The 15,469-nt window shown below is 37.9% G+C and overlaps 1 protein-coding gene across 1 annotated transcript in view; it reads right to left on the reverse strand.

Moving 5' to 3' along the window:
* Nucleotides 1-15,384, reverse strand: part of AHR (aryl hydrocarbon receptor) — a 46,775-nt gene extending 31,391 nt beyond the window's left edge. Inside the window, exons 1-2 of the mRNA XM_005550045.5 lie at nucleotides 14,681-15,384; nucleotides 3,514-3,701 (exon numbers count right to left, since the gene is read on the reverse strand). Coding sequence (XP_005550102.3) covers nucleotides 3,514-3,701; nucleotides 14,681-14,745 — 253 coding nt within the window. The 5' untranslated portion in view covers nucleotides 14,746-15,384. The remainder of the gene's footprint in view (nucleotides 1-3,513; nucleotides 3,702-14,680) is intronic.
* Nucleotides 15,385-15,469: the final 85 nt, after the last annotated feature.

Genomic DNA, 15,469 nt, shown 5'->3' on the forward strand with positions numbered 1-15,469 from the left:
AGAGTGGGTCCAACTGCACACAAAAATCCTAATCATTGTTAGCCTGTTTCAAGTCTCTTCGTTTGCATCTACCATTTTTTCAGTTAATAAGGGTTACCCTTATAATTTCATTCTCTGTGTGCTCTGAAATGTTGCATTGCCTTTCCAGACCACTGGTAGTCTGGAGGAAATTTGGGCATTAAAAAAAAACCTGATAATTTTCATTTTCCATCTAACTGTATGTTTCTGTATCAAACAATCTAAGAAACTGCTTAGGCTGAACGTACACCACTAAAATCCAAGCAAAAATATTTACAGACTTCTTTAAATTTTATATGTTTGCATTTGTCATTCTGAAGGCAAAGAAAAAAAAATTAACTTGTTTAGGGCATAATCAAGGCTAGGCTAAATCACTGCCTCAGACTCCGTAACATGCTTGTTAAAATACTGATTCTTGGGTTTTACATAGAACTTACTTGTTATCAGCAGGGGCATGCCTTCGAATTTGCATTTTACAAAACTTTCTAGGTAATTCTTATGCGCAATGCAGTTTGAAAAGAAACGTTAAAGATAACGTAGTTGATGAAGGAATCATGCAAATAGGTAATAAGATCCTACTGTCAAATACACTCAACCAGAATAAAAAATAGACAAACTCATTAATGAAGAACTGAGAAAAAGTTTTTAACAATTTCATGATGAACCCTGTGTTAAACTATGGCATTCTTTATAAGATAGACTCTGAGATCTCCTTTACTGGAGGCATTGACTAATAGGACACATAGCCAATCATGTATGTGTTTGTGTGTATATATACATGAACACACATACATAATATAGACATTAAATATAGAAATATATCTGTTTATGTGTGTTCATACACACATTTGTATGTATCTGCCTAGATACACACATACTACTTCTAAACAGAAGAAAAACCTACACATTTTTTTTCTTTTTAACATATATAATTTGATTCTCCATTATAAAGGAACAAGAAATGGAAAGGTAAAATGACTCAAGTCAATAAACCTTTATCAGAGTCAGGGAATAATGCCTCCTTGGCTTCTAGACTCCAGAGTCTCTAAGGGTGGCAACCACGTCTTATACATCATAGAACGCCACCACATGGTCAAGCACTAAGCACAGCATGTGAGTAAATGCTAGGGATTAGGACAGCAATCCGTGAAGCTGGGAGGAGGCCTGAAGTTACAATCTACAGCAGTGGCTCCTAAACTTCAACATGCATCTAGCCCTACCACCAAGGGTCCTACACCTTAGATTACATAGGTCTACGGTTGGACCCAATAATTAGCATTTCTAGCAAGTTCCCAAGTGATGCTGTTGCTGCCTGTCTGGGTACTACACTTTTAAGAACCACAGATCTAAGAAAAAATCCATAGTGCTTTGCTATGCAACGGTTGCCAGAGAAAAATATAGGTATTATTTGGTCAGGAAAAACAACATAAGGAATCTAGAAACCTGAGTTCTAGTTCCAACTATATCAGCTAAATGACTACAGCTAATAAACACATACTTACAGACACATCACTGAATACTTCATAACTCTTCTCCCAAGATGAAGGGTTTGGTATAGAGGCAACTGAAAATTCAAACGCTTTTTATATAGGTCAGAGAAAATTTGTGTACTATGAAACTTTGAAATACATAATCTTTCCTGAAATCACTATCCTCAAATCTGTATATTGCCCAGACCACAACTGTTAAACTAAATCGCTTTTGTCCAAAAGAAAGAACACACAGACAGGCAGGCAAGCAAGCAAGCAAATAAATAAAAAGATGCTCAGACTAAACACATCACATTATGTAAACATAAATCTAAAGGGAAATTAACTGTTGCAGTATTCTAAACACAAATTACCAATTCAAATATCAATAAACATGTTGTCTAGGCACTTCCTAGTGACCCAGAATAGCAGGATCAGCATAATCTCGAAGCTTGTTAGACAAGCAAAATCTAGGGACACACCTAAAGCTACTGAACAAGAATCTGCATCTTAAGATTCCTATGTGATTTGTAAGCACATTAATGTATGAGAAGCACTAACTGACATAGCCCACTGAGATTTTACCATTAACTTGCTATGGTTAGTAAAATTATACAACATTTTAAAAAGACCATTTCCTTAAAAAAATCTATTTCTGCCTTCTAGACAGATAAAAGAGAAATCATAAATAAATTTTACATGAGAAAATACACTGAAACATCATTTGCAAACAAAAACTTCCATTGCAATTTAAAGCTAACAAATATCATTCAGCCACCTAGCTCAAAATCCTAACCTTTACTGCTGAGGAAACTGAGCTATAGGGATGCTACCTAGTTTGGTTAATGACAGTTTTCAGTGACACAACAGATAATGAATGAAATTCTATTGACTCTTTCAAATATTCTTTCTAGTGAAAAACATGTTTTAATTATGTATCTTGCAGTCAGTCTACAATTAATATAAAAGATTAGAAATAGGCCAGGTACAGTGGCTTACACCTGTAATCCCAGCACTTTGGGAGGCTGAGATGGGCAGATCACCTGAGGTCAGGAGTTTGAGAGCAGCCCAGCCAACAGAGCGAACCCCCGTCTCTAATAAAAATACAAAAAATTAGCCGGGCGTGGTGGTGGGTGCCTGTAATCCCAGCTACTCGGGAGGCTGAGGCAGGAGAATCGCTTGAACCCGGGAGTTGGAGGTTGCAGTGAGCCAAGATCGTGCCATTGCACTCCAGCCTGGGCAACAAGAGTGAAAGTCCACCTCAGAAAAAAAAAAAAAAAAAAGATTAGAAATATACATAACTTTGGAGGGATAAATAAAATGAGATATCTATGAAAACACAGAAAATCTAGCAAGATGGTGTTTTATCCTTTTTTTATTTCTATTTTTAAAAGACAGACTTTTAAATATTGAAGTAGAAGGGAAACTGGAATTGGACATAATCAATTTGAGCGTAACTTCTAAATACATGATTTTCAAAGAATGATACCATGCATCATTTCAGTGGTTGCATCTGTTGGGTGAATAGAACTGGAAAATTGATTTTAAGACTCATAAATCTGGCAGCCGGGCACGGCTCACGCCTGTAATTCCAGCACTTTGGGAGGCCAGAGCGGGCAGATCACGAAGTCAGGAAATCGAGACCATCCTGGCTAAAATGGTGAAACCCCATCTCCACTAAAAATACAAAAAATTAGCTGGGTGTGGTGGTGGGCACCTGTAGTTCCAGCTACTTGGGAGGCTGAGGCAGGAGAATGTGTGTGAACCTGGGAGGCAGAGATTGCAGCGAGCTGAGATCACACCACTGCACTCCAGCCTGGGCAACAGAGTGAGACTCTCTCTCAAAATAAATAAATAAATAAATAAATAAAGACTTCTAAATCTGGCTTTGCCACTGAAGTTTTACTATACAGCAATAAATTTTCCAAATATAGCTAATTTTTATAGTTATTAACACAGAAACAGCTATATTTAATACAAGTATTTTTTATAAGTTATCATAGACAAATTAAACCTTCTGTCTTACCATCAAAGAAGCTCTTGGCTCTCAGGTAACTGACACTGAGCCTAAGAACTGAAAGTTTGTCCAACTTATTAATTACATCTTGTGGGAAAGGCAGCAGGCTAGCCAAACGGTCCAACTCTGTATTAAGTCGGTCTCTATGCCGCTTGGAAGGATTTGACTTGATTCCTTCAGCCGGGATTGGCTTTACTCTGAAAAACAAACAAAATATCATAAAAAATCCTTTAAAAAATATAAAGCAAAAATTTGTATTGCATTATAACATTTCAAATATTTCTCTAACACAACAAACTTTTAAAGTCTACTTAAAGTTTACATAAGTCTTTCTAAAATCTTCCTTTCGCATCTTAAGAAAAACAAGGGAAGCCGGGCACGGTGGCTCAAGCCTGTAATCCCAGCACTTTGGGAGGCTGAGACGGGCGGATCACAAGGTCAGGAGATCGAGACCATCCTGGCTAACCCGGTGAAACCCCGTCTCTACTAAAAAATGCAAAAAACTAGCCGGGCGAGGTGGCGGGCGCCTGTCGTCCCAGCTACTCTGGAGGCTGAGGCAGGAGAATGGCGTAAACCCGGGAGGCGGAGCTTGCAGTGAGCTGAGATCTGGCCACTGCACTCCAGCCTGGGCGACAGAGCCAGACTCAGTCTCAAAAAAAAAAAAAAAAAAAAAAAAAAGAAAAACAAGGGAATGGGTTAAATTCTTCCTAATATTTCATTAAAAAGCTTATGAACTCATCATAGGAAAATGTTTGCTTATACTTCATGCATTTGTAGTATAGTGATTCCCAATTAACAGATCTACTGGGATTTGTTTCCCCCTCTCAAATGCATTAGCCATCGTTTGGTAAAAAAAAAAAAAAAAAAAAAAGAGATATTTGTGATGAATTATATGAAAACCATACTCCTTTTGCTATCTTCCACAGGAAGCATCTCAGCATCATTGATGTTGTCAATAAACAGGGACAACCCTAAATAAAGTATGTATCTTCATATCACCAGCTTCCTGTATTTATTTACTTTCAACTCATTAGAGATAATGTTCCAAAGCCCCTCTGGCACCTGCAGATGGTCCTCTAGCCATCTAATGTGGTCCTCAAATATTAAAAGAAGAATAAATTTGACTTTTGCTATTTACATTTCTTGTTGGCAAATATTAGAGGTTAATGGTGATTACTGGCAATTTTTGCTTTTACATGTAGACAATAATCCTACTTATTAGCTTTCATAGCTTTTGTCTCAATTAGAAATTTCAATGAAACCCTAAACAATTTAGCATGATATTCACCTGAGAAGAAAGACACTCATGGGTCAAAGAGGAACATGAGTTCAGAAATGAGAAGTGGAACAACTTCACACAAAGACCCTAGCCAGGATTTCACAGCAGACATTAATCACTTAAAGTGAATTTAAGGATCATCAGATACCCATGCTGAATTGGAAAACCAAATTAATTTATACCTTATACCTCTATACCTTCCTGTTAGCCAGAAAAGTCATTATCCAGCATTTTCTTATGACAAAGACATTTTTGACAATTCAAATGGAATTATATCAGCTTTTAGAAAGGAGAAATTGGCCTGGGCATAGTGCTATTAATATGACCCAATCGAAACATTTCTAGATAATTTCTTTTCAATGATGTATGTGGAGAAGTAATACTTTAGGCAGAAAGAAGATGAAAAGTAAATATTTCTACAAAAAAGGTAATACATCGGTAAAATAATGTGCGTATGTGTGTGTGTGTGTGTGTGTATGTATTGACAGATACCATCTCCAGATTGTTTGTACAACTGTGTATATAATAGAAATTGGTGATGGTTCCCCTAGCTATCTTCCCCTAACGATACTGCCTTTATAAACAAATTTCGAGTCACACCTAATTACTGCATTTCTCCACTTAACCAACTGAATTTCAAACTTTGCCTATAATGCTTGTGTACCTCATTGTGTAATTCTCTACTGGTTAATTAATAACTGCTAACAAGTATTTATTTATATCCATCACATCCTGGACAGCCCAGGTAAACACTTTTCTCCTAAATATTCAAAAAGTGCTATGGGAGCTAAGCAGAAGCAGGAACTGCTTGAAAAAAGATTTTACAGAAAAGGTGGTATCTGAGATGGATCTTGAGGGAGGGACAGGATTTCAGGAGGAGGCATAACTAAGCATTGGTGAACTGTGAGAATTCCCCCATCTGAAGGGAGAAACACAGGGAGAAAGAGAGAAATGAAGAAAGGTGGTTGGGGCCACATTCTTTCAACAAATATTGAACACCTATCAAGTGCCCAGTACAGAACACTTACAGGTGAACAAAATATACAAAAGCTCCTGTTGTTATGGAGCTTACATCCTAGGTGGAGGATGGAGAAATAAACAAATAAACAAATAAACATACAACTTTTAGGGCGGGTGAGTGCTAAGAAGAAAAATAAAGCAAAGTAAGAAACTAAGGGGTGACAGAGGTGATGCTGGTTTGGACAGCCTAGGAATGTCTCTCTGATGAGATGTTTCAGCACAGACATGAGTAAAACAAAGTGAGCCATGTGGGTGTCTGATGCAAAAATGTTCAAGATAGAGGAGATAGCAAAGTAACAGTAGAAAATCGGACTTAGGCATCTGTTCTTAAGTGTTGAGCTGGGATTTACAAGATTAGCCTGTGTTTTACCAAGCTGACTCTGGTGATAGAGAATACAGAAAGCAGGGCAGGGTTCGCTGAAGTTAGGATTCTGGGATGCCAGAAACTTCTTTCTAAAACATAAATCTGACTATGTCACTCCTCTGATTAAAATCCTTCAGTAGCTCTGAACTGTCCATGTTCCTTAGCTTGGCACGCAAAATCCTTCATGATCTTTCTAGCTTCATCTACCCCTCTGGCTTCATTTATTCTAGTCAAAGCCATTTTTGTCTATTCTACCCCAGAGCTAAGAAATTACTTACAGTTACAACATGTGGTTTGGTGCTTTCATACAACCTCCTTGTTATGTTCCATCCGGTTCAAGTCCCCGCTCAAGTACATCACTTTCATGAAGTCCTCCCTGACCAACCTCACAACGGATTAGCAACTCTGCCCCATTTGACTTCTTATACAAATGCCTTATACAATGCTTCCATTAAGGAATATTCCATAAAAACAACTTCACATAAATAGAAAATGTGTATATAATCCAGTCCTGCACTCTTGGTAGCTTTCCAGTAATGATTATGAAACACTGGAGAGAAGAAAGTAACACAAACACTGAAACAAGGCAAGATGCTATGATATAGGGAAAACCAATAGTAACATAAAGGTATCCCTTCATGTGGTACTGCTGCCTATCTTGTGCTGGCTCTTTACAATATTCAACCTCACACTAGCTTCTGAGGCTTGCTTTTCATAATGCAAAATTGTCTACATTTCTAATGTATTACTACGTGTCTTATAAAGTATTTAATATGAGAGCAAATTTCCATTGTCAAGTAACCTAATTGCTTATGCTTGTTTGCCTAACACCCTTATTTCTACATAAGCTTGAATCATTTTTGTATCCTTAATGCCTAGCATAGTGCTTGACACAGAGTGGATTCTCAATTAATGTTTGCTGACCAAAAGTGCCAAGAAAAGAAATGATTACAACCTGACCAAAGGCAGTGACAGTGAGGTTAGGAAAGGACTGGCTTGAAGAGAGATTTAAGCCAGACTCAAATGTTCACTGAACTAAACTAACTCGGTATAGGAAGTAAGGAAGAGGAAACCATTGAGTGAGGAGAGGTTGCAAATGGTTCTGCGATTTGTAGCTTGGAAAAACAACTACATTTCCTAATGAGAGCTGTACCAGAAAAGGAAAAAGTGACTTGAGGATAGACCTCAGTAACACCAACACTTAGGTATAGGGCTATGGAAGAGGTGTAGACACAGAGGAGAAATGATAGACAGGAAAAGAACCAGGGTAGAATATTTTGGAGGTCATAGAAGAAAGTCAAATACACAGAGGAATTAAGGTCAGGGCTGAGAAGTACCCACTGAACTTAACAATTCAAATGTACTGGATTTGAAGCTTTTAAAATGCCAGATTGTTAAAGCTAACAAAGGTAATGCATTTGACCCACTTTTTCACTGATTTTGTGAGAAATGTACAGATTTTGTGAAAATATTTAATATCTATCCATACATCTTGAAGATATACAGAACAATTAAAAATAGAAAGTAATCTTACATTAACTACACTTGACTTGGATTATGCTAATATTTTTACTTTTGTATTGTCTTCGAATCAATACCAAAGGACACTGCTAACCATTATTTAAGGAAAAGGCTGTTTGAAATATAAACAAACATCCCTGTAAGATTGGATTTGGGAGCTCTAGAGTTCAAACATCTCCTGAAATAGACTGTATGATGTTGGTCAGGCAAAGGAGCAACTTATTATTTTTTGAAACCTTTACCTCAAAAATCTTGTCCCAATCTGTAACCAAAATTGTTATGAAATCAAGACTCTAGCTGACTGCATGCCACGCTTCTGTTTAGAAGCCCTGCAAGCCTTAACTGATGGCGGTAACAGACCCAACAGTATGCCCAATGCCAGTTTGAATGCTATCTTGAAAGTCTTTTAAGATCTCCATCAAAAATGTCTATAAGGTTCATCATTTGTAGCCAGTGTTTGAAGTAACGCTGAAAAAATTAAACAAGTTTAATCATAAATATAACTGTTTTATATAATATTTGTTATAAAACCTCAAAATGACATGCAAAGATATGGTTTCAGCAATCCTATGAGATTAAAATGACATTTTTTAACAAGAGATTACCTCTTACAGTACTGAGTTTGCTCTATCGGATTTTTCCTCAGGGTGATTTAATCTACTCTTACTGCTTTGGTCTACTTACCCATAACTTGTTTATCTTTATTTCCAGTACCTGTACCTGACTGCCCTTCCATTCACATTCCCCAGGAGTTGGGCACCCACTTCTCAGCACTAACTATGGTGTTACTCTCCATCCAACAGCTAGGAAATCTGAAGTATTCCTCAATAAAATCCCCCTACCATACTACCTACACCCAATAAAGCCCAACTCTTAACCCCATTCATTCTTCATTTCCTTCCCCCAGCTTCAGTGCATCCGTATTTATCTCTGAATATAAATTTCAAATATTTACAATCATAAACTACATACTTAATATAATGGAGGGGACACATAGCACAAATAGATCCCAACTTCACTATTAGGCTGAACACAGCTGGATATTTTATTTCCCTATATGAGTCAAAAACATCTACAAAAACTTCTGAGAATTCTGGCTGGAAGCCACTTTTAATGAGTCAGAAGTCGTCTGCCACCCTCCTGCTGCTGCCCTATAACTGTGATGAGTTCTTTCCTTTCCCTTTTGTTTGCTATACCTGAGGAGAGATGATGAAATATAAACAGCATAGTTTCTAGCACAAGACATTAGCAGGGAAAATCAGGAAAATGAAATATGGCCTAGAAACCACTATAAGTTCCATAATCCTGAAAAACTCATTGTTTCCCTTTCCCCCTTCTTCTATGCAAATACACGTTTTTATTTCCCCTTAAATCCACATAAAATGTATCTACCTTACCAGAATCACTAAAACATTCCAAAAAAATTTTAAGTGGTAGTTAATTGTTAAATTAGCACATCTCAAATATGTACTATGTGCATGGTACTATACTGGGAAGCTCTCGTAGCTTCAAAGCCAAATGATAGTCTTATCTTTAAAGACATTCTTTTTCCTACTAGGAGGAAATATATTTTATAACATGGCAAAATCAAGCATAATATATTGCTCAGTAACACAGGTGCTGTAAAAGAGTTCATGGAGATGTGGCATCTAAATCAGGTCTTAAATACAGGCAAGACACTTCTGTTTCCGTGACGGCAGAATACCTAGCTTTCTGCAATTACCCTTCTCTTCCAGAAAATCACACCAAAACAAGAAAAGCAGGAGCCAGAAACACAAACTCTGACTCCAATGAACCTAAGAGACAGCTAAACCCAGACGCAAATAAACAGGAAGATGGTAGACAAGAAATCAATAATAGCATAGAACAGGAAGGAAAATGTAATCACAGTATATTACTTAGCTCAACAGTAAACACCATACAGTGAAAAATAATACAACGCTAATGTGTATGTAATCTAAAATTGTGATAAAACATATTGGGAGGATGGGGGAAGGTGAAAAAGGTTAAGGAGAGGCAAGAGAGGGCTAAAATCCCTAACTACCACAGTAAGACATCAAAAGATAAGGTCTAACATGCTATACTTAAGATGTGCCACATATATAATTGACTTTTGAAGTCTGCCAGTGTTATTTAATAGGAATACATTTTAAAACAATATTTCAATAGAAAGAAGTAAGAAGAACAAACTAAAAGACGACTGAAAAATGTAAGACAAAACAAACGAATATGTAAAGGACAACCTAAGTAGAAAATCTGCTAATGTAAGTGCTTCTCCTATACACAACCATGATCCCAACATATAACTTTAATTACCAACCACACTTTTGCCTATGAAAGTGACAATAATACTTTTTAAGCAAAAATGCAAGGACATAGTCACATCCCCAGATTGATGATGGGAATGTAATTAGCAAATTTTTCTTAATCTGACACTACCTCTTGGAGTGTACAATTTGGTTCAACCTTAAAACAACACATACTTTACTATACTAAAATTCCGTTACAGGAATTTTGTCCTTAAAAAATGAATTTGCATAAAAATTTACATGTCCCAAGGGTATTCTCTGAAATATTAAAGTATTAAATGGTTGGGCATAAAATTTCCTCCCAAAACAAAAACAGTTAAATAAATTACAGAATATTAGCACAACAGAGTATTATGCCGTCTTTAAAAACAAACAACATTTCAAAGGGGAAGGGTGGCAGGCAGCAAATCTGTAAGACAGGAGAAAAGACTCTAAGATGAAAGGACGTAAAACACAAGTATGGAGATAAGCAAGTACAAATTATGTATGGGAAATGACAATTTATTTCAGCTGTAACACTATCCGAGCAGAAACAGTGAAAATCCCTAGGATATGGCTGTACTGCATGCATCACTGAATCTGTTCACCTGGATAGTACGAACGCAAGTCAGTAAGAACACAAGCTTTGAAGCCAAAAGACCTGGGATCCAATATCCAAACTCTTTTTCATTACCTGAGCAACTCTGAATTTGAATCTCAGTTCCCTATGTATAAACTTAAATCCTACTACCTTTCTTTGGTACTATTAGAAAAATGAAGAAAATGATGTAAAGAACTGGGCACGCTTTTATCAGAATAAGTGCTAATAAACAGTCATTTTTTGTTATGTTAAGCCACTAGCAAAATATCAATTTTAAAAGAAGCGTGGAAGTAGAAAGGTACTGTTGTAAAAGATTTGTATGGTATTTACTTCTAAGTAACTGTCTTAATTAAATACATGAGTAAGCACGTACTATGTAAATTTATTCACCAGTGAAGTAGCACATTTCAGCTGTAGCCGTAATTGAGAACATAATCATATACTGCCTCTTACTGTTTCACGGGAGAATTGATTGTTCTGTGATAATGTAAGCTAAAAGAATAGAATTTATGTTTCTGTTTCATTTATATCTTTAGCAGTCTTCACAGTTTATATATATTTTTTGTTCCGTTTTAGTTGTGAGAGTAGCAGTACAGGTGCTGACTGTCCTGCTTTATTGGTTGAGAAACTTGCCCAGATCTATAACAGTGAAGAAACTAGACCTCATTTTTTAGTTTAGATCCAGTGCTTTCAATTTATACCTGCTTCCTCTTTTTGCCATTTAGTGTCATCTATAACTAAATACTTTCACTTACTTCATTTCATAGTCCTAACAAGCAAGTGTCCATAACTACCATGTGTATGCTACCTAAATCAAGCTATTTGAAAGAAAAATGATGGAGAAATAATTGTGTAAATGAAAATACCCATTCTTTTATTTTAGATGCTATTTTAAAAACAGCACCATAAATTTATATAAAACATTTAATGAATATTATGTAAGTAATACAATTCAGTATTACATGTATGAAATTCATGACATTTAAAAAGAATGAATAGCAAGACAGAAAATGCTTTTATATATTATTATTAATACGTTAATAGAAGTAAAAGTTTTTATCAGTATGCATTTTAAAGAAGGATCAGCTAAGGCTCAGAAGTGACTTTCAGTTCTGACACTTCATGATGGCTTAATCACCACTACAGCTGGTATCATTTTAAAGTGTAGATCCCCTTTTCTCAACACCTATTATTTGCCAACATACAGTGCTAACTTTCTATGTATAGGTAAGCTGAAATCCATTACAACTTATTCTTTATGATTAAAACCTTAAAAATACAAAAATATATCCAAAATTATCACTAGGGAAAAACATTCTATTTAATTCTATAATGGCCTTTTTGACTATCTTCATGAGACAAAATAAACAAACACTTTCGTTTCCAAAGAGAATAAAATAAACACAGTATTTGTTCTCTTTTTCTGAATAGGGTTACTAAGTATGGGGCAACAGTCTAAGGAAAGTTAAAGTAGATTCTATAATGAAGGTTATCTTTGATATTTTCTTCTTTAAAGTAGGAACATGAATTAGATGTAAAGTTGCTTCAGAGCCTTTAATTTCCCAACTTTCATTACTCCCAAAAGAAAGGAAACATTTATCGAGAGTCTACTATGTTCAAGATACTTCAGTGGGATTAAATTGAACACATTTAAAATGTATTTCCTACTAATAAAGATAATTTTCAACGTGAGAGCCGCCACTAGGGGGGGTTGATTTTTCTTAATAAATTCATCTCAAGACTGAAAGAGCTTCAGGTTAAAATTGTCAACTACTTTAGTCCAAAATTTTATGGAATATATATATATATATAATATATATATGTAATATAAAATAAACATATACCATAAAATTTATATTTAAATAGTTGTCTTTTTAAACAGTCCTGTAATTATGCTACAGCATATTTTATCTGTAAATAACATAAAATGGCTCTCATTTAAGAGGTCAAAGTTAAGTAGGTCTGGATAGCATTTTCAGCTCAAAACAAGATCTATTTTCCCCAATGTTGGCAGGTTTTAGGGCTCATTAGGTCACAGACTAGTAGTTTAATTTTAAAACTCAAATTTAATATCAAGTTTAATGACTTCATTTCTAAAATAAACTTTGATTTACTGCATTATAAAGTTAACAATTTTTCATTCAGGTAAAAATAATTTATATAAACACTTTCACTTGATAAAGAAAATACCAGCACTAGCCTTTTCTTACAGAGGAAGCTGGTGATATTTAAGGCATTTGTATGATTAGAAGCAATATATGGTGCTCGGTAGAGATCTGATAAACATCTATGCTAACAAAATAAAATGTGGGTGAATGGGAAAAATACTTTTGTTATATTGTAAGAAATTAATACAAGCATATTAAAGACTAAGAAAGTATATTAGGATAATCTAATAAAAAGTACATTTTACGCAAAGTAACTAAAATCCATAAACGTTAAACTGTATAATGAATACAAAATTATGGCATTTGTTTTTGTTTACAAAGCCACCCAGGTCCTTTTATAACACCCTAACTGAAACCCAGTATCTTAAAAACACATCAGGGAAAGCTTCCTGTTTTCTCACTATACACATAAAACCTATGACGTCCCTATTATATATGATGCTAAGTATATTATTGCATTAATAAACACATAGAACAGACATTTGTGATGCCTCCCAACTTTAACCATGAAGGACAATGTCAAATAAGACAAACATACTTTAATATAAGAAATCATTCTACAAAATTAAAAGTATTATAAACCGATGTCTCAAACTGCCAAGGTAGAAAACTGCTGGTTTGACAACATTCCCTTAAAACACACTCTACCATAAAACTTCCATATTTTAATCAGTCTATTTACAGATTATTATCCTCTGTTAATGCCAATTCACAAGTCTAGTTCTGAAGAACTATGATAACTGAAATTCTGAAAGGAAACTAAAATTTTAGAATGAAACTTTAAACCAATAACTGGTTTTAAATGTAAATCTTAAAGTGTTATTTTTCTGGTTCCCATTAGTGACAGTTGGAGTCTAAGCAAAATGCACACTTCTGATTTGGTCTGAGAAGACGTTTAAGAGTTCTTAAAATTGTTTACGAAAACTTGAAAAACATGCAGGTAAAGTAACTCAGAGATAAAACTAGAAATAAAAAAATTGGAACAAACACATGAATACAACCACCACACAACAGGAAAAGTTTCCAGCACGGATACTTTTTTCTGACACACAAGAAAATAAAGTATTTGCCATCTCACACAAATATTCCACCAAAATCAACTGACAACGACAAAAGCAAGTTTGTACTCACTCAATTAGAACAAAACTTGGAAGGGGAAAATAATTAGAGGTAAATGTTAAGAATGAAAACCACTCTCAAATGCAGTTCTAAATCTTTTATGTTACAGACTCTAAAGCCACCCCAAAAGTGATAAGCAAGCTTCCGAAAAAGATGTCTGAAGAATACAAATCCTCCACCGTATCCTGTCCGTTGCATCCACTCCCACCTGCTACCACGTCTATCCACTTTACCGATATGGTCACGATGAGCGCTACAAAACTGCTGCCAAATAAGTAAGTAAGAGCGCAACAGAAAGCCAGTAGGTGGGGACCAAAAAGTACCTTTAGAGGCACTCAGCCCCTTCGTAAAAGTCAGCACGTGTTTAGCTCTTTAAAACATCTCGCCCTACCAAACTCTACCAAGAATGAGAATTAAGACTGTCCTCTAACCTAACGCATGCGGATATTAAAAGTGGAAGGAGATTTCAAGACAGGTTTATACTAACTAATCCATTAGCCCAAGGCAGATCAGAGCTGTCAACAAATCAGGACCAAATCAGAGAGAACAAAGTTACAAATGTGAGAGGGTGTGTATGCACCGGTGCGGGAGAAGAGGATGGGTGGAAGGACAATTTTTAAAATGCAATCATTGAAAACGCGAGAATTCAAGTCCTCGGTCTCCCGACCGGCCTCCAAACCTCGATTCCACGGGCAGTGCCGGGAATGAACCTAATCCCCAGGATCGCAGGGATTTGGGGGCGGGGTGGGGCTGCCTCCCGCACCCGCGTGCCTGTGCGCCCAGCCCCCGCGATGAGGACGCGCTCGGGACACTCACGTTTTCTGCACCGGCTTCCGCCGCTTGCGACTGGCGTAGGTGATGTTGGCGCTGCTGCTGTTCATGGTGCCCAGCCGACGGCGGCGGCTACTCCCCGGGCACTGGCGGCCGGGTCCCCGGGACCTGGTGTCTGCCGGGACGACGGCGGCGGCAGGCGCCGGGTTCCGCGAAGCCGCGCCCGCTCCACCTGCGTCCTCTCCAGACAGTGGCGTGGGCGCTGCGCCTCCGCGCCTCGGCTACCGCAGGCTCCCGCAGCCCGCGCCAGTCCAGGTGAGCTGCCCGGGCCTGGCGCCGAAAGGGGGGGCAAGGGGCGGAGACCCGCGAGCGAGGCGGCGCAGGTGCCGTCTACACCGGCGGAGGCGGCGCGGCAATGCCCGCAGGTGAGGCGGCCCGGGCAGAGGAGGAACCTGGGCCGTCTATTTAGAATCCTGGCCTGGGTCGCTCACGGTGCCGCCGCGCTCCGTGACCGTAGCCGCGGCCCCTTGGGTGAGGGAGGCGCCGCCGCGTTGCTCCCGGGACTTCCCAAATCCTGGGTGCTTCCCGCCTGCGGAGCTCGGGGGCCAGCCACCAGTCCCGGCTGCTCCTAGCTTACGTTCGGCTACACGGCTGCCCCTGGTCTGAGCTGGCGGTCCGGGGCACGCTCTCGGAACAGAGCGTCGAGGGGACTCCCCAGCCGCTGCCTCCCGCCGCCGCGCGCACCGGCTGAATAGCACAAGCACCCCCGACCCCTCACCGGCCCCGCCCCGCCCAGATCCAGCGTAGCCCCGCCCCGTCCTGCTTGCCCCCGCC

This window comes from Macaca fascicularis, chromosome 3 (genome assembly GCF_037993035.2).
Source record: "Macaca fascicularis isolate 582-1 chromosome 3, T2T-MFA8v1.1".
NCBI classification, from domain to species: domain Eukaryota; kingdom Metazoa; phylum Chordata; class Mammalia; order Primates; family Cercopithecidae; genus Macaca; species Macaca fascicularis.